Below are 21,035 nucleotides of genomic sequence, written 5' to 3'. Positions count from 1 at the left end.
ATTAAAGTGGCTGTACTGTATAGCAGAAATGCCTTTTGCCTCAATGGGTGCTTCAAAAAATAGTGATTTTCCAATAGGCAATATACAACAACATGATATAGCCAAAGGGGGTGGGGGGGGGGGGGGCTTCGACACCCCCACCCCATGAGAGTGTTAGGCCTCGATGTGCCAACATTTTGTTTTATGTAGCTGATAGAGAAAAGCCTACTCTTAACTCTCCAAGTGGTTAAAAAGCGGAGATAATTGCCTTTAAATTTTATTAAACTATACATTATACATATTATACATGTACATGTTATACGTATTAGTCTATGGAAATGCATACAAAAAGCGACATTTCTGAAATTGAAGTATTCAAGTTTGATACCTTATAAATTTGCTAAGAAGAATGATACAGAGTTGGAATTTCATCCACATGATAATAGTATGTCAATAAAGTTTTCTGGAACATTTCAAGGTAATTCATTCATTTTTCTCAGAATTATGTAAAATCATGTATTTGCTAAATTTTCAATTTTTGGGAAAAAATGACAAAAAATGCAGTTTTCTACTTAAAATCTCAGCCAAATGACCTACTTATCCCCTATAAATAGTACCAAATTGTAGAAAATTTATTTGTCTTTCATATGACACTAATTTTGTGGCAATGGAATATTTATGTCAAAATCTATGTACGAAAATTCAAATGTTCTGAAAATTTGGCGGCCATTTTGAAAAAAGCGCCCTCACGGGTTAATTTTCAGGATACAGCCTGGTTACCTCATATATTCATATTCAGCGTAAAAAACTGGTCTAGAAGCACTATATGAAAATTTCTCCTTTTTCTTGTGGCACCTTGCTCAATTATAACCCGGACTAAATGAAATCATTAACTAGAGAGGGCGCTATATCATTGTCTTATTTTCACAAAGAAAATGGATGGCCACACAAAAACTAAAATAAATTCCAGTATTGGGTCTTTCAAGCAATCAAAATAAACCATCCCACTGTAAACAATTTGGCTATATTCTTTTTTACAACTTCACAATGACAATCTACCTTGATTTTCTAGACATTCTCACATCACTCCTGCAATATGTGTACATGTAGGCCTACATGGTTTAACCCTAATTCTCCCGGGGGGGGGGGGGGGGGGCCATAATGGCCCCCCCCTCGACAATTTTCGTGATATATCCGCTGCGCAAATTTTTTTGACCTCGCCGCTCACTGACTTTTTACTTTCAAGTCTCGCGCAAATTTTGAGACCAAATTTGTGACGACCGGATACGCGGTTACGACATTACGCAACATTATGTAAGTGCATGTCAGACCCAAAATTGCTCACAAACGTGATTTCATGTACAAATCCAATGCAAATTGTGTATTTAGCCAAAATTCATAAATGTATCATTATTTCTACTTTTACTGATTGAATTTAATTAATTTTGCCTTGCTTATGATCAGAATTAAGTCTGGAACGATTTCCATTGAAAAAACAATAAAAAAACAAAAAGTAAAAAAAACAAGGAAATACATAAGAAATTCATAAAACAATAAAATACATAAGAAATTGATTTCCAAACTGAAGTTTTTTTTAATTGCGATTGTTAAGAATGCTACAAAGAATATTTTAACCAAAAATTAGCATTCTAGGAGCTTTATTTAGTGAATTAGAGCAAAAAGTATGATTTATGCATAAATTAGCATAATTAATTCATATAAAATAAAATCTCATTATTTTGGAAAATTTTACCATACAGCCTTGTAGATTACATCGCACACAACCAGCGTGCAAATTTTTGCGTCGCTCGAGCGATCAGCGGCCGAGATCTTAAGGGGGGGCCATAATGGCCCCCCCCCCCCCCCCCCGGGAATGACGAATCAAAATACCCCGGGAGATTGAGGGTTAAATGATAGTCGAATTGTAATTAAACCTTAACAACTCTAGACACGCTTTAAAGGCAGTAAAAAGTGGAATGACTCTGCCAGTCTCACCTGCATCACACAAGTAATATAGCAGCAGTGCTGATGTCAATTAAGATTAATATATATTTTTTAAATAGAGAAAACAAGTGGAGCGCTTCTGGCAGTCTCGCCTGCATTATGTGATTCAATATAGCAGTGCTGAGATAATTATTCACAGAACACATCATTTATATAATGATACAATACTATGACCCTAAATGGCATTTGACCTTGATCATGTGACCTAAGACTTACCCTTATGTCCACATTTCATAAACTATATCCATAAACTTTCAAAGTTATGATGGCAATTCAACAATTACCCCCAACATGGCCAAAGTTCATTGACTTCAAATGACCTTTGACTTTGGCCATGTCACCTGAAACTTGCACAGGATGTTCAGTGATACTTGATTAGTCTTATGTCCAAGTTGTATGAACTAGATCCATAAACCTTTAAAGTTATGATGGTAATTCTACAAATTCCCCCAACATGGTCTAAGTTCATTGACCCTAAATGACCTTTGACCTTGGTGATGTGACCTGAGACTTCAGGCAGGATGTTCAGTAATACTTGATTAACCTTATGTCCAGGTTTCATGAACTAGGTCCATATACTGAGTTATGACATCATTTTAAACCTTAACCTTCGATTAAGAATTAATGATGACGACGTCGCCACCACCGTTGGAAAAGCGGCACATATAGTCTCACTCTGCAATGCAGGCGAAGCCAAAAAAAAAAAAACCCATTCAAACTACCTCCCTCAAATGACACTTGGCCTTGATTAAGAAATTTATTTCATTTGTAATATCCAATAACCATCTCATTCATTAATTAACATTAATTTCATCAACAAACTTGTTGAAAAAAAATATAAACCTTTACATGGTACTTAAATATTTGAGTTTGATATTGCTACCACAACATGGTCAAATTTGACCTTGTAACCTAAAAAACATGCCAGAAAACCAGTGACACACCATTAGAAGTTAAGTTATGATGACATTTCAATCAACTTTAACAGGCAATACAAAAACTCATAGATCTATCTAAGTATACACTGAACACTTGATTCAAATCTAATTAGCATAAATTCTGTTTTAGTTGAAAACGCAGCCCACTAGCATCACCTATTCATGCCAGCTGAAAAAAGGCTGACATAATAGATAATAAACAAGGCCAGCATACAGCATAAAGGTTAGCTGAGGGTTATGGTATGTTGTAAAGTCTTGTGTTGTGCATGTTTATTGGTATGTTGATGTGGTCACATCATCATGTAGTCACATGTTCCGTTATATGTATCACTGTACACTGGCCTTGCTTGCTCACTGCCTCCAGTCTATGAGCAAGCAAGGCCTTTCCTATATACCCCAGCAAATGATAAGCAAACTTTTTGATGGTTAGGGAAGAAACCACCACGCCATGGTTTAACTTCCAAATCTTATGCATAAACATGATGTTTGACAATAGACATTAGTGATATTATCCAATAGGCAGAGAGGAGGTGAGAATCTTTCATCATGCATTCATGAATACAAATTAAGAATTCATTACAAATCTCTTCTCAAGACTTGAATTCATGACTAGTGACAAAAAAGGGTATTCAAATGTTAGTCCTACAATAGCTAAAAGCTACCCTCTGGTTCTTTGAATTTCAATTGTTAACATTCTTCCATTCTGTCTTCTAAAAGTACTAAAAGCAAATGCAGAATGATAAATATGTTTATCACCTTCAGGAATTTGTCTAATAATGGTGAGACACTAAGCCTCAATGAATGCATGATTCATGACTGTTGCTAGGTCAGACAATGACCTGTTAGCTAGACCAACTCACATGTCATGCATACCTCTAAGACAAAAGATGAATGCATGGTTCGTGGTCGTTGCTAGGTTTGGTGAAGAATTTCATCCATTGGGCCAAATGCCCAAGATAACTTTCAATGATTTTAGTATGTGTATCATTCTCAACAGGGGCAGAAAGTGGGTGACCCCCCACCCATGATAATTGAGTATTTGTCAAGCACACAATCCAGTACACGACAGACCAGTGTACCTTTTCTACATGAATAAAAAACATTCTTAAATTGTATAAAAACAACCAAATCAAGTCCATGTCAGGTACTAGTTAGAATTATTTCGCCGATATTTTGTCTTCACCCCAAAAAATCATTTTCCCCAATAAATTCTGTTGTTTCGCTGAAAATTACTGGTGTTCACAGATAAATTATGAGTTTTTGCTGAAAAATTATATGTTTTTGCTGATGAATTACGGGTTTTTGCCAGATAATCAAGAATTGGAAATGATTTACAGGGTGTCATATAACAAAACAGCAACAAATATCAAAGCAGAAAGTTAAAGCAGAAACCCCTATGGAACGTGCTCAACATTTTCATGAGACTCTGCCAAGTTGATTTCAGTTCTAAAAACATTTAATGGAAGCCTGCATGCAATTATGCATTGACTGTCATCAACAAAATATAAAATAATTTGATCTCGTACAGAAATAACTGCATTCCTACATTATTTAATACTTGGAATATTCATTGTCTTCACATTTATAAAAGCTGTATAAAACTATGAAAACATTCATCATAAAATACAAAAAAAATCCCGCCCAATCCCATGAGTCCCTCTGCTACCTAGCAACCAACGTAAACATGGCAAGAACGACGTTAGCGATGAGGATAATGGTACCGAAGATCATAATAAGACTGTAGATGACGTTACGATCAGATGGGCTTGGTATCCAACCTGGTAAGAAGTGCTCTATGGCTGCCATTAGAATCCATTGTCCATCTAAAGCATAGCAAGGCATTGCGTTGAGGATTGCTAAAGCACCAGACAAGGAGATTAAATATCTGATTACAGGGTTGTTAAGGTTCACATTAAAGTGTTTTACTGGCAGTTCAAACTTTGATGATTGTGCTTTTTTTCTCAAACCCTATTTAGCAAAATAGATATCAACCAGATTCAATTTATTGATATTATTTAACAAGTGAGATACTGTTTCATGATTACCCGGTGTGTTCTCCTTCAGGCTTCATTTTACACATGAACATTTATTTTGATGAGAGACATATCAGGCAAGGCATCATGGTACTGCATTGATGTCAGTGTGAATGGATGATTTGGAAGGATCATTTCTTTGAGTGCACAAACTAGTACAAATGTCAGCTCAAACTACCACTGGGTAAAAAAAATAACTGTATCTCTAATAGACTTCTCCATAAATGGTGCTAAATAAATGTCTGTTATTATTCAAGTTGATTTTATTTCCACAACCTGATCAAAAATGAAAGTATGATAGTATAAAAATATTCAGAAATACATTGAAACTACAGAAGTGCATTAATAATACAGAAGATACAACAGTAATAACAGAAAGTGGAGGGGTTGCCAACAATAAATAATGACAGCTAAAAAATGAAACTGGGTGGGGAGTGGGAGAGGAACTGATAAGGCAAATTAAAAGGAATTAAACAAGAACATTTTTGAAGGTTTTTTTTGTTATTAGTTGAAAGACTTTGACAAGATTGTCTTTATCATAATCATTAAATGGCAGGTTCAAATTGATTTTTACAGGAAATGTCAATCATGTCACTTTATTCCTTTTGCAAAACTGGCTGAAATATTTTGTAAATTCAAAATAAAATAATGCATCTGGTATCCTGCAGGATGGAGGCATATAAACACACATATTGGGAGTGTTTCATGAAACAGCTTGTCATTCTAAGCCAATCAGATATGAGCATTTCAGTAGCTTATAACAGATATCTGAAAATCACTGACTTTATGTTTCATGAAATGCTCCCTACGCCAATGGTAACTCAATGACATTTTCCTCGATAGGAAAGCAATGTTTGATTATAAAAGGATACTTGCAGAACATTTCTATGACCTCAGGCAGAGTAAGAGGAAGCCAATCATACTTGGGAACATAACTGCTGATCCTCACTGAAATAACAAATTAGATGAATAAGATTAATATAAGGTAGATAAGATTTATTTTGTATTGATACAATTTGATACATAAATTCATGAATACATCTCATAATGGTATACACTGTCAACATGAAAAAATACACACGTATATGTCATTTTGTTTGTTGTATTTCTCCTTACTTACACAAGATCAACTTGAATGTAAAGTTACATGTACATTCAATATATCCAAGAGTGTATGGTGCACCCCCCCCCCCCTTTGGTGAAAAATTCCTGAAAAGAGCATCATGGATTAAAATTCCCAGTACATCAAGTTGACAAATGAATTATTGTCACTAATGTTACAACAGCTACTTCCAAAGTCACAAAAGATTACATCTTCATTATAATAATCAATAGTGCTCAATCAAATTTTCTACAAAAAAATGGATTGCAAATAGATTAAATCATAAAAGTTATGGAGAAGCCGATGCCAGATCAATCAACCGATGCTCTCCTAAAATACACTGAATTAACCTGTTGCCTATTGGACTCTAGTGTTCCCTGTACAAATCCTATCCCAGTTTCATACTTCCCATTTTTGAAGGATTTTTTTACCTGATTGCTAAGAAAGCATGAATGATTGTACACGTAAGCAAGCAACCAAAGGACCAATGGCTTAAAGTCCTCTCCGAGGGACCTGGTAATTAGGATTAATGCCTTACCAAAAGGCACTAGCGCACCTAGTGGGAATCGAACCTAGAACATCGGAATCCCTACTGTCTGAGCTATCATGTTTTCTTATTATTTGGAGATACTTCTTCATCAATTCAATTTCTAAACTAGAACTTATCTAAGTATTACCGATTGACATTGCACCTAGTAAATACACTTAACCTAAAAAAAGTATAATTTCCCTACAGAAAAGGACTGGGAGATGAGAATTACATAATCTTAAATGGCAATTACAGTTATCTACAGATGGATATAATCAGATCAAATCTTACCTGTATAGCTGAAGAAGTATGGATCTCCTACATAGAGTACAGGAGGACCCGAGTTATGAGCTACTCTTAGAAGACGACTAGAGTTATCTAAGGATGGATGTAAGCAGACCATCTTTCTGGTCTGAAGGCAATCACTGGCTTTATGACATCGAGGTAGCTCTATCACTGGCCTTGCTTCTAAACAAGCGTACATCTAGAACATTAGAAATACCAGAGAAATAGTTTTCAAGTAACAAAAGTTGCTTTGGTATGGTATAATGGTACTGTAATAAATTGATTGCATACATAAAATACAAATATCTTTAAAGAATGTATACATAGAACATTTTTTTATGGAAACAAGTGCTTCATCAAGTGGCTGAAAAAGCACAGGTGTCTGTTACTATAGTAACCGTCAGATAAGACATCCAACAAATCATTTCAAGACATGCTCCCCAGAACCATATAAACATTTTCAGAACCATATAAACGTTTTCCGACCCATGATAGTCACAAATACAATATGGATTAGAACCATAATTTTGAAATGCGGTGACTCAGAAGCATGTGTGAAACTCTGGGCACATAACAACTCTCCCTATCAGGATTAGAATGCAAACTTGGCTTTGGGGGTTCAGTGGCAATATACACCATTGGAAGCTCCAACCAGCAGACAGCAGGCAAGGGGCCCATAACATAAGGCTTAGCAATTGATCATCGGATGATTTCTACAATTGATTGCATTGACCCATCATATTGGCATGAAAATAGAATTATCTCAAGCAGCAAGAAAATAAACTGGACAGAAATATATGCCCCACCAACAATAGAAAAGGACGGAGACACACAGTATGAACTACTCCACAATGTTTTGCCGTCATTACCAGTTCTTCACCATTTGAACAAGGACATTCTGATACAATGCAGATGGTGCAGTGAGACTGGGACTATCATCCATCTATTCATCCACAAACCCCTCAACGTTTTGCATCGTCTGATTCACCGACTCATTCAGAACATTAATATTGACTTTGATTTATACTGGGCACTGGTTCCTTATGAACCCCTCAATGTTTTGCATCGTCTGATTCACCGACTCATTCAGAACATTAATATTGACTTTGATTTATACTGGGCACTGGTTCCTTATGAACCCCTCAATGTTTTGCATCGTCTGATTCACCGACTCATTCAGAACATTAATATTGACTTTGATTTATACTGGGCACTGGTTCCTTATGAACCCCTCAATGTTTTGCATCGTCTGATTCACCGACTCATTCAGAACATTAATATTGACTTTGATTTATACTGGGCACTGGTTCCTTATGAACCCCTCAACGTTTTGCATCGTCTGATTCACTGACTCATTCAGAACATTAATATTGACTTTGATTTATACTGGGCACTGGTTCCTTATGCTTCGGGCGGCTGCAAGGAAGCCGTGCGTTTGTGAAACTTTTTGTTGATTAGTTTCAGAAGTACAATTTATTGGCTTTATCGTACTTTGCATCTTTCAGATCCCATATTGGTTTAGAAATCCAAATTAAAAAGCAGAATTTTTCTTGATTATGAGTTCTTTAAGCTACAAAACTGCCTTCACAATGTGATGGTGCGTGAACAATGCCCTTTGTTCTGTCAGCACTTCCTTTGAGCTAGTTTGGTCAATTTGATTGTACATTGACTATACTGGTTGTTGTGACGTTACTTCTTGTTTTGTTTATTGAGTCCTTTTTTGTATTTACGAAGTATATTATTGTGATATTTTATTTGTATATAGGCCTATATGTTTTAGTTTGATTGTAAATAAAGTTTCATTTTGAAAAGTAAAAAATAATTGATTGCATTGACTATTGTGTATTCAGCAGTGTGATCAATCACCAAGCTATGTGTTACAAGGCCTTGATCATCTTTAACAACTGTTCTTCAACACCCCCCCCCCAAAAAAAAAAGGGATGACTGATCTGCCTAATGCATTGGTACACTTGTTGATTGGCTTGCCCAGTTTTTAAAGATAAGTACCAGTTGTGCTTACTATCTCAAAATGAGTTTGAACAGAATCCAATGAAATGACCACCAAGTGTTTGCACGTATGAATAAAAAATATGTGCCTATTGGCTCTGGAAAATAATAAATATAAGCAAAATAAGTATGGAACTCCATAAAATGCTGGGTATGCAAGGATCCGATGACCGGGGTAATAATATATCTGTAAAGCGCTTAGATACGTCGTTCCGATGTGATAAGCGCTATATAAATGCGGAATATTATTATTATTATTTGTCTAAGCAATATTAATACACTGTCCCATATATGCCTCTTTGTGTAAGTTATCATCAGAATTTCAGCTAAGATTTCATGATTTCACAAAAATGAGTTGATTTCAATGTACCAGATCTAGATCTGGTGTAGTGGTCCGCCTGCATTCCACCAACCAGTTATCGGGAGGAGAGACCTGCGGGTCACAGTTCTGTGTGCGCGCCCTTCTAGGCGACCCAGATTGGCTGGCTCCTCCAATGCGCCATTGAATGTCTTTGACAGATATATGGCGCTATACAAATGCTGTGCATCATCATCATCTATGATAATATGGTGATGATTATCCTCGATTTTAAAAGCTTTCTCATGAAATAATTATTTGCTGCAATTACTTTCTTTTACCTTTAAGAAGTTAGTAGTTACTTATGTGAGCATTACTATCTCATACAAAATAAGAAAACACTGGGCATTTCATGAAGTATCTTGACAGTGATTTCCACTAACTTGTTCTGAGCCAATCAGATGCAAGGATTTCAGTAGCTTATAACAATTACCATTGTACTTGTACTTACCTTTTCTGGTTTTTCAGCCTCTTCGCCCAGTCTATACGAGAAGCACAGTTCTGCCACACTATCATTCCTACAGCATTCTATTTCCCCTCCTGATCCCTTATATACTGTCAACAAAATGAAAACATTTCAAATGGAAACACAAAATTCAAACATGGTCATGGAAAATAAGTTTCTACTCATAAAATTAGGATGTATGAATAATGTCATATTTTATTTTGACATGGTTGAAGTTACTAGAGAGAAATCATTACATTGATTCTGTAACAGATTACTCGATTACAAAATAATATCTTGTTTTCTTCACTAAACCAAAATAATTAATTTCAGTATAATGTTGTATACAAGTAGCCATTAGTTTGTTTTTCCCACTTAGAATTACAAACAGCAAGTTTCTGTATTGTTTTTCGGTGTCTCCACATCTTTGATGCCGCTAGATACTGTCGCTCTACATATTCCTGAATTTGTGTGGATTAGAAATTTTACTCACATTTAACTGCTTTGTTGAGCTGTTGTGCCTTGCCCGCAGGCATACAATGACCAAAGACTGGATAAAAGACTACACCTCTCAGACACTGTGTCCATGTCTCTGTATTATAGACTGGACAACCGTTAATACTGGTCACCTGATAGCCGGGTGCAAGACCCCTCCTACCATAAACTGGAGAATTCTGTAAGGAAATGCGAAAAGCTGATATATCAGGAACTTTATTCATAAAACTTCTTTGGATAACATTCTGAAACTATTAAAATTTTGGATATTGTGATATTCAGTAGGCTTGTAGAGAATATTTCATGAAAATTTAGTGCTAGATATAACAAAAAATAGTACCTTTAATTGGACAACTCTGTTAATGGCAAATGTACTCTTTTGCCATGTGTGTGTGGTGAAGTAGAGTGGAGTAGGGTCATGATAATATGTCATGCAGAGTGCACTAGATGATCAGCCAATAGCTAAAGTGACTACCCATTGATTTAACAATGAAACAAACGTCAATAGACATCATTTATAAACTGGGCAGCACAATCTATGGTGGACTAAAACCCCTGTTACACTGTACATCTGATTATATTCCTCCAGGCCGAGTCAACATCCCTGGTCAAATGGATTTGAATCCTAACTCAGGAAGAAAAAGTTATATGTAACCATGTCTAATATACTTACTGGTAAGACCTCTGTAATGACCACACCATTACCGGTCAGGTAGAGAGGGCTTAGAAGGTAAGGCATGGTCATTAAGATGACCACACCCCAGATGACCAGTAAGAAGTTATGCCAGACCCCTGCACAGTATATCCTAAGCTGACCGATGGCATTGAGTGCTTGAAGATGCTCGGTGTGGAGATCGACAAAGGCACCAGGATAGATTAACATCACAAACACACCAAAGCCATTCACCCGGACATTCTCCCTGAATACAATCAAGAAAGGTATTAAGATAGCAGATAAGTATATGGAAAACAAATTAGAAATACATTTGTTTTTCTTATAAAAAAGTAAGAATAAATAGTGAGTTTTGATTGCAGTGGGATTGTCTCAGAGTTATTGGGAACTACCTACAATGATTTTTGTTAAAATGGTGCTCACTGTAAGATCTTGGATAGCACAAAATTATCAGAATAAACTCAGTCATAAGTACTAAACAGTGTTATTACAAGCAAAGTAAGGAATCGTTTTCATTAATTAACTGGCTCCACATAACACATACAACACAATAGTCTGTCCTATATCTTTTGAGAAGAATATGTACTTGTTGTCGTGAATAAAGTTCATAACGATGGCTATAATTTTCATTTTCAATGTCTGTTCTGCAACCATGTAATTATCACTGTGTCAAACTGAAAAAAATGTCACAAATTTATATTCCAAATATCTTCTAGCACCATAGATTTTACTGAGCTAAAATATAGACTAACTATTACCTGACAGCAGCTATAGCATGGCCCAGCTCATGTATGATGCCACTGATCAGAAGAACGGCAAAGAAATAGGTGATCTGGTTCAAGGGTAGATTCACACCTGGCATCTATTAAAGAAATATGAGAGCAAAAATTGGGGTTTATTCATTTCACTTTGAACTTTGAAGGAGAGAGAAGAACGATGAGAATTAAGAAATCTGTGATTCGATTCAATGGTAAATTCACACCTAGCATCTAAGTAACATTTGTTTTATTTGAAACAATGTCACTCATAATTTTAAAGGAGAGAAAATGAGAATAGGACAGGATATAAAGTTGATAAAAATATGAAAATAAAGCTGTTTGATTATTTCAGTTGCTACAGAGTAGAGTTCAATAGAGAAGGGTAAAGACATGATTGCATCAAATAACATGAGATTAAAAGGGTTCCACTTTATAAATTGATAATTTTACAAATAAGTGTTGCACACATACAAATTCTAGGTATTTCCAGTTGAAATATTTCAAACTGGCTCCAAGCAAAAGAAATATATAACTCATGGAGTGACATTTATTTACACTAAAATGCTTTAGATAGATTCTATTGTTTTTTAGACAAGTATATCTATTTATATTACAAATGTTTTCCCTTGAAAAAAATGGAACAAATAAACATAATCCCAATCCTTGTTTTAATACTTTCCTTTAAAAAATGTGTAACAAAAATATTCCCTATTTCGTAAATTCAAAAGAAATTCTACAGCTTATTGGGAAAACATATAATTAACAGTATAGAAATAAAGTGATTTCAGAAATTCGGAAAAGAAAACTTGAATATTACACTAAGCAATATCAGAGTGCTCAAGAAAATATTAAAAATACTTGGAATGTGATAATAAATAATGTTTTGAATTTCAAAAAATTAATACAGTGTGAATCTATTGAAGTTGATGGTTTTATGATTGTAGATAAATAAGTTATTGCAGATAAATTTGATGATTTTTTATTTCAATAGGAGAAAAGATTGTTAATGAAATACCTGATCGCAATGAAGATTTCAGCAGTTTCTTGCCAAATCAGTGTCCTAATACAATGTTTTTCACCCCATAACATATACAAATATTTTTAATGTTGTACATGACCTTAAGTATGGAAAGAGTTCAAGGTCATGATGGTGTTGACGTAAAAGTCTTAAAGTCCATTCATTTTTATTTTAGATCCATTATGTAATGTTCTCAATTTTTCCCTTGAACAAGGTGTTTTTCCCCACTGTTTGAAAGTTGCAAGAGTTGTTCCTATGTTATTCGAAAAAGGACATTGACAGATTTTAAATAACTATAGGCCCATTTCAATACTTTCTGTTTTTTTTGGAGAAAATGGTATACAGCAGCCTTTTCACTTTTATTTGAAAAAAATTATATACTATACCATCGTCAATTTGGTAAGTAATAATGATAGACCTGTGAACCCTTTCCATTTTATTATACTTACCACTGGTGTGAGGACTTGTTCTGGTTTATCTTGAGAGAAAGCTTTCACCAAGGTCATTAGGAGCAGAGCTATGGAAACAAACATCAACACCACCCCAAAGCAGGCACCGCAAGAAAACCAAGTTCGAAGTAGACGAGGTTTACACTGGCCTAATCTGATGAATAGACGGTTGAACTTTGTGGTGTAGCATTTCAGCTGGGCTATGGACAAGGACAATCCGCAACGCTCCTGGAATGAGGTATACTGCTCTCCGCATCGTCTGTGAGTCTGTAAGAGAAAAAAGTAGATTGAATATCATGCTCCAATACATTCTCCCCAAAATGAAGTGGAAGCAAATAAGAATGATGAGTTAGAACTGCGAAAATTGTAAGATAAAAATCAAAGCAAGCATACTGGTGATGAATAACAAAATGCACAATCCTTTTTTATTTTTATACAAGACTGAGCTGATGATGAGAAATCAGATTTTGGGTTTATGTTGGGAAATAGATGACATAGAGGTCTAGCCGTAGCCCAAGCGTGACTGCCATGACATGCATTTCATCAATGTTTTATGCTTCCAACTTTTTTTGACAATAACTTTACAAGTTTATATCAGCAACTTAAAACTTGAAGTCTTTATTCCATTTTCAATGTAAAAACAAACAAAACAAAACACAAACACCACAAAATTGGCATATGGCATGTATGGCCCAACTTCTTATTGACAATTTTCATTGTCATTTTTTTAAAACTTAGTCTTTAGAGTTATAGACCTTATTTTTATTTAACATTAGAAATAATAACGTCATGAACTTAGAACTACCGGTACTGTCTACTCATAGAATTTTAATGTTATTGTTAGTTGTTACACCAACAATTAACTTACTTACTTTTTCTTTCTTTTCAACAGTGTTCAATTCTTAATTAGGTCCTACTAGTTATTCATGTTCTAGATACAGTTCGTAGACTGCTCACCTTTAAATATGTATCAGCAAGGTACAATGACGACCAGAAACCCAACAGCATTGCAATCCATGTTGTCCGCAGCATGTTGTTTGTTTTGTTGAAGCTCCCGATTGCAAAACAAAGTCTCCCACACGCACTTGCCGTAGACGCGTCGCGGGTAGCCTCGGGTCAGTGTTCAGCACAAAACGGGTCCGGTAATGCGTCGGCGATCCGAATCTATTTCTCGAGTCAAATATTCATTCCTCTTGTTCCATTCTTGGAAATCTTCCGTCAGTAAATGCTAGACTTGTTTATAACGGCATGGTTATATAGGAGTATGTTAGTAATCAGCTAAAAACTTAATTTCGGGAAAAATATTGTTTTGAGAAACAACGGACATGCTTTCATTTTCAGCTGATCGCTTTATTTAATTAGTCTATATCCAGACAAATGCAATTATTTTTCGTGCCAAGGTGCTTTTCATGCCTTTCCCGTTTTGTTTATATGTATATGTATTTAGTAAAATAAGCTATTAAAATAAACAATATATATTTTGTTTCTCACGCTCTCAAATTCCTGATTTTTAAAAACATTTTGTCATGAAAATGTAGCAATACACAATGCAGTCACTCCTTTCATCCTCACCTCACTTAGCTCATCTTTTTTTTTCTATTCATTTAAATATGAAAGCAATTTCTACTTTGATGTTGGATATTTTTAAATTGGGGGGGGGGGGAGGTCGATAATGAGTGACATATATCATTATTTGAAAGTGAAACAATAATGAGATTCTTGCCAATCAATGGTGAAAAAAATGAAACTTTAACTCATTTTTATAAATGCTTGTATAATTCACTTGATAATTTATTTTGTCAAGTGTGTTTTCATGATCAATTTTCTTTAGCTGGCACAAGATCATAACCCAGTCTTACTTTTGCTTTCATTGGGTCTATTTCACTTACTTGGACACACAAAAAGAGAAAACTTGTTCTGTTTTAATAGTAATGCAGCATCAGAACTGAAACTACCTTCCTCTACAGCATCAATTACTACAAAATAAACACTCCTTAAAATTTTACTTTTCATGTACATGTATTTGTAGATTTCAGATTTTTAAGACCAAAATATAAAGCACAATAAATATTTACACGATCTCAAGTCAGTGTATTAAAATGACCAAGGCATTATTATTTGATGTACAATTTAGGCAAAATATTGAACTTGCTAATGATGAACATATAAATCTTAAACTGACAAAGTTATTGTCTGCTCCAAAACTAATAATCAAAAGTTTGAATAGTACTTTTTTCCATAAAAAATGTAAGAAAATGCAGCTTATGGCATCTGTTTAATTTACCATCTTTTATTCTTGTTTTGAAAAAAAAAATACAGCTAGAATCAGCACCACAGCCAAATATGCACACTGTAAAATTAGGTATAAGAGATTTTGAGTGATATATTATATATTCCATTTTCAGCCTTGAAATTATATCATTTTCCTTCAAATTGTTATTGCATTCCTAGATTATGCTATCATTCTAAAAAAAAAAAAATTTATCATCACACACCAAATCATAAACTTGAATTCATTCATGTATACCACATATAATATCATATAAATATTCAATCCATAAATAAAATTCCATATTCATTTTGATCTTGTACAATCAATAAGTACATTGAAAATATCATAAAAATCTTGATATCAGTAATGTCGCATAACAATTCACTGGAACAGAAAATTTCAGTTTGATCATGGAATCATTTTTATCAAACCATTACTTTATAGTAATATTGTTCATTAAGAAAAAAAATTGCAGTATCTGTAGGTCTGTGTAGGCCATAATAATGTGTTTAACAGTGCATATTGAAAAGGTAAATAGAGATGAAGGATAACAATATAAAGCAAAGTCTTGAGTAGACCAAACGCTTCGGTCTCTGTTATATTGGTTGTTCCGCTGAACTACGTTGGCTCCACTCACCAATTACAGAGACCGAAGTTCTAACTCGATCTGTAAAGGGACTCAATGGCCATATGTCTATGTATTCAGTTCGGATAAACCAGGGAAGTGGGAGTTGCGTGACAGCCAAAGTCCTGGTAAGTCACTTTTTGTTTTCCTTTTAAGATTTTTTTTTTTCCGGTTCGGTGCATTTAAGGCCAAAGCGGAATATTAATCTTTATTTTGGTCCAGTACTTTTCATATATTTTTATGAAATAAATATAAAAATCGAAGAGCCCCATCGGATTTTTGTATTGTTAATCCCCTAATGGCGGCTGCACATTCGCGAGCCGTCTGTGTACGAGGAGAAAAAAAAAATTAAAAATGTTTAAAAACTCCTTGAAACGGCTGCCAGCTGTCTAAGTCTTGAGCTAAAACTACTGAGGCCCTGTACCATAAAGTTTGATGATAGTATGGCTGATTTTACGATTGATTATACACAATGCTCAACGCAATCAATCATAGAAATCAGTCCTATGATCAATTGCTAAGCTTTGTGTTATAGGGCTAAGAATTTTGCATAAGCAAGATAATGCCACATCTTTAACATTTCCTCTACAAGCATTTTTTTGTGCATGTGTTTTCTTGTTCTTATTCATACCCGGTAAGCTTCAATAACATGTGCTTGTCTGGTAATCAAAAAAGCGTTTTGGCATTTTGGTGGTGAATTTCATATGAATACTTGTTTTCCTGGCATTAATTACAAACATGATCTCCAAGAAGCTCTTGCAGACTAGCACACAGTATATCTCTTTAAAAATACACCCATGTGTGTTAAGATAGTCACGATAACTACAACCTTTTAGAAGTAGAATCATAGCAACTTTTTATTAAATGGAGCCCAGGGTCCCATCTTACAAAGAGATGGCTTTCCATAGTTGCGATTGATCGGATCAATCGCAACTATGGAAAGCCATCAACATCCAACATACATGTTTGATCAAAATATTTTATAGAAATGACGAATATTCATACATTCACTGTTTTCTTGACAAATCAGTATGCTTCTCTTTGTTTTCAATGGACATTGAGCAACATTCCTAACGAAAATATTATGACAATGATGGATTTCCATATATATGAGATTGATCGTATCAATCGTAACTCTTTATAAGACAGAGCCCTGGTGTGTTGCTACATGATATACTACATTTAAATCTTCTGCAAGAAATATTATTCAATTAAACTATCACGTGAGCGGTACCAGTCATGCCTAGACACAAAAAACAGTCTTATATGAATATTTCATGACATACCCATCTTTAAAATTCACAAAAACTATCAAATTCCAATATTTGCTTCAGAAATAAAGCTGGGGTAAGAAAAACCCCCACAATATCTGTATTGGAAGTCCCAATGACATTTCAGTGTGCACTAAATACTTTCATTACAATTCTTCACATCAAAATACAATAGCTGTGAAACATGTGAAAATAAATACTCTCAAACCTTTGTGCAAGTGTGTGGCTAAAGCAAGCACAGCAATGATGAAAAAGTAATGAACGGGACAAGCATCACTACGGTATTCTAGCACCAGTTCAAAATCTTTTGTGTTCAAAACACTTCACAATCTCAAAACTGAATGACCATATCTTAATTTTTTTTTATCTAGAAAGGGGGGGGGGGGGGATGCTATATAACCAAATTACATTCATCATTTTACAAGCAATTTTTCTCATGATTGATATAATTTATTGTAACAATAAGACATAAAGCTGAATAAATCCCCTTTTCAAGAATAAAAATATAAATTAGGCACAATAAGATTATAAAATTAATCAAATCAAAATTCTAGATTTAATTATGTATAGATATTTGATTCATGACCAATTCGCCCTATTGAATATCAATTATTTTTCTTTTTTTTAAACAGTTAATTAAATTTATATTCTATTACAACATTTTATTCCAATTCATATCATTGGCTAGATCACACACAAATCTGATCTATCACATCTCCCCTGAATACATGACCGATATAAAAATTACATAAGTAGATCTAGTTGCTTCTTTATGAATTATTTTCTGAACACACACAATCAATATGGCCTGTGCCATCACATCAAGTTATCGCGTCAGGTCGGGCAATCGTGTATACCCCCTAAATTCTGGAAACGTTGGGTCCAGTTTACCTGACCATTCAATAATTTTGCTATAATATTCACAAAACATCAGGTAAACTAGACCCGACATTTTAGGAATTGAGGGGTCCTTTTCTTGAATGGTCAAGTTAAGCGATTGCCCGACCCGATACAACAACCTGTTGCTATGACACAATCCATCAATATGGACTTCAGGCCACTGGAAGCCTGTATCTAGCATTCAAGCCTCAAAATAAGTCATACCATAGACCCTGCAAGTCAAATCTCTTGAGAACACAAAATGTTTGAACCTGTAGTCAAAATCTGAATTAGAAGATGCAAATGACATACATTTTTCATATACTAGGGGCTGTTTCACAAAGATTTAAGTATGACTTAGAGTCGCACTTAAATGCCTAGTTGCGTGTGTTATAAAAGGCATTACCGCATTGGTCAGATCATGCAAAGAGGACGCGCACTACTGCGTATTGATCGTATTGCATATCATATACCCGTCATTATTTAAGTGCGACTCTAAGTCATACTTAAACCTTTGCGAAAAACCACAAGGTCTGAAAAACTGCTTTGACTCAACTGATTATTTGACAAATACGGAAGGATGGCTCTGGATTGAATTTTGCATTATATGGTTTAAGAAATCGCTTCAACACAGGTTATTATTCAACATATTGAAGGTCAACTAGTGAAGACATGACTGTGTCTTAATACCCTGGATGAAATAAAGAGCACAATATGGAGTAGTATCATTCATACATATGTCATATTAAACAGGGCTGGTATTCATCTGAAAGTATTGATTTTGAAAGTACTTTAATTAGCATTTTACTTGGTAAAATGCTTAAACTGGTATTCAGACCACATCTAAGTATTTAACTTACTAATAACCATTGTGACGTTATTAAGTTTGAGCCAAATACGGGCAATGTATGTATCCATCTGTGCGCAGAATGTATAACTGAGCATATCACGTTTGTAAACTGCACAAGCCAAGTCTGATAGGCAGTTGACTTAGATTCAAGCAAAATACTTAGCCCCAAAATGCAACTAAATACCAAAGATGGATAAGTATTTTACTTCGGCAAAATACTAAGTAAAATACTTAAAATTCTGGCTTAAGTATCAATTTGAATACTGGCCAAGATCAAAATCATCTTTACCTTACTGTTTGCAGCATTGGTATCATTATCAAAATATAAAACTTTCCTAATCATATATAAAAAATCAATGACTGTTGCATCTTATTCTAAGTAAAAAAATTGAGAAATGTGCATACCACCTGACCTGAATAATAGTAATAATGATGTTGTAACTTGAAAATAATTTCCTCTGTATAAGTGTATATGCCAGTGAGATCTTTATGCAATTCCCTGACCCAGTATCTTTCCTTTTCTCTTTATGTTTAAATACACACACAATTTATAAGATTAATTAAGTACCTGTTAATATAAAACAATAAGGCCTTTTCCGAATTTGAGGTGTTCATTATTAATTACAGACTTCAGTAGTCAATCTGTAAAGGTCCTTAATAATGGGCAGCAACATATGGTCTGCATCTTGACATTCTTTCTGCTCGCTTCCCAGCAGTATCATGGCTGTGGGAACGCACTCAGAGTCAGGACCAGTAATACATCACTATGTAAGTCCAAATCCCTTGCCATACTCAACAGCCACAAGAAGCCTTTCTATTAGTTTCTTCTCATCTTTGTACTCTGGTAGTAGTAAACGGTTGAAGCATGTCATGGCCGTGGGAAGGCGCTCAGAGTCAGGACCGTTCCTTTGTATGACAATTGGCAGGCTGGACAGGCCCTTCAGAGGAACCTGTTTTCATAAGACATAATAAACATTACAAAGTATTGGAACAGACACAATCAATCCTACAAAAGATATTAATTACAAGTCAATGCTAAAATAGGACTTACAATTACATTATAATTGTTGGAATTATCATAATGATTCAAATAAAAACGATGTAAGTGATATTGAATTTTGAGCTTCCATAAATATCAAATTTTTACACAAACACATTTCAAAACTTATCTCCTTGTGTGCTTACTGGTGGTGTTCTAAACTGGTGTTAATATGAAAATGGGGGATGCAAACTGTATTGAACTAAACACATTTCAGAATACTTATGACTCCACCGCCCAAAAAAAATAGAATAAAATAAATAAATAAATAAACGAACGAATGAATGAATCAACAGATTAGTATGTTATAAAACTTACCCTATCACTCCCAGTGATGAAGTTAAGTAGTTTCTTCTTCTGATCATTATTAATGGAATGAACTAGCCTCCAAAAGGACAGCACAATTGGGTGTTTCCTATATTGACATGAAAGCAAGAGAATGAATAATCATACGTAAATAAAGTGAAATATCAGGGGACGCACTGCAGAGGTCAAATATTACACCACATTTCATATAATAAATAGGCTTTGAAAAATTTAATACAAGGGGGAAATTTCAATACATCAGGGAAAATTAATGCATTCTGTATGTCAGGTAAATCCTACAATGATTATCTATGGCTCTATAACACAAAGATTTGCAACCAATCACTAATGGCCAATCAAGACCATTGTTTCATGTGCATATTGTTCAACATTCCCACTATCAACCAATCAAAATCCTTCTTCAAAAATTTGCAATTGAATTGTTACCTTGAGAAGCCATCTTCATAGGTAGCAGACGCTTCTAGAGCATGAAAGTCTAGATCAGGACTACCACATATAAGAAGCTCAATCTCTGAGGGTTGAAACAACTGTAGGGCTGAACCTCCACAGATGCTATGAAATCCTCTCGCAAAGGCCTAATTTAAGAAAATAACAAGATAAACAAGTTCTTAACAAGCCCCTCTTTTTACCATTTTTTTTAAACTATCGGTGTCATGTGAAAAGTATACTTGTTTTAAAACATCACAGACATTTTATCAT

General features: G+C 34.6%; 2 protein-coding genes across 3 annotated transcripts in view; both read right to left on the bottom strand.

Moving 5' to 3' along the window:
- Nucleotides 1–2,710: 2,710 nt before the first annotated feature.
- LOC129259142 (membrane-bound transcription factor site-2 protease-like) lies at nucleotides 2,711–14,454 on the bottom strand. The gene is made up of 9 exons (XM_054897429.2): nucleotides 14,031–14,454; nucleotides 13,074–13,340; nucleotides 11,607–11,710; nucleotides 10,849–11,095; nucleotides 10,174–10,354; nucleotides 9,687–9,790; nucleotides 6,877–7,069; nucleotides 5,827–5,902; nucleotides 2,711–4,806 (listed from the first exon to the last, which is right to left on the bottom strand). The coding sequence occupies exons 1-9, from the start codon at nucleotides 14,103–14,105 to the stop codon at nucleotides 4,584–4,586; spliced, it is 1,470 nt and encodes a 489-aa protein (XP_054753404.2). The 5' UTR covers nucleotides 14,106–14,454; the 3' UTR covers nucleotides 2,711–4,583.
- A 3,413-nt stretch (nucleotides 14,455–17,867) lies between these two features.
- Nucleotides 17,868–21,035, bottom strand: part of LOC129259143 (probable E3 ubiquitin-protein ligase HECTD2) — a 29,612-nt gene continuing 26,444 nt past the window's right edge. The window contains exons 20-23 of one of the 2 annotated variants that reach the window (XM_064098186.1): nucleotides 20,763–20,911; nucleotides 20,328–20,424; nucleotides 19,836–19,920; nucleotides 17,868–18,392 (exon numbers count right to left, since the gene is read on the bottom strand). In XM_064098186.1, coding sequence (XP_063954256.1) covers nucleotides 18,361–18,392; nucleotides 19,836–19,920; nucleotides 20,328–20,424; nucleotides 20,763–20,911 — 363 coding nt within the window. In that variant the 3' untranslated portion in view covers nucleotides 17,868–18,360. Of the gene's footprint in view, nucleotides 18,393–18,638; nucleotides 19,921–20,327; nucleotides 20,425–20,762; nucleotides 20,912–21,035 lie in introns of those variants that run through there. The other variant, XM_054897430.2, reaches the window with a different exon arrangement.

This window comes from Lytechinus pictus, chromosome 4, assembly GCF_037042905.1.
Source record: "Lytechinus pictus isolate F3 Inbred chromosome 4, Lp3.0, whole genome shotgun sequence".
In the NCBI taxonomy this organism is placed as follows: Eukaryota; Metazoa; Echinodermata; class Echinoidea; order Temnopleuroida; family Toxopneustidae; genus Lytechinus; species Lytechinus pictus.
This window is presented reverse-complemented; position numbering and strand designations above follow the sequence as displayed.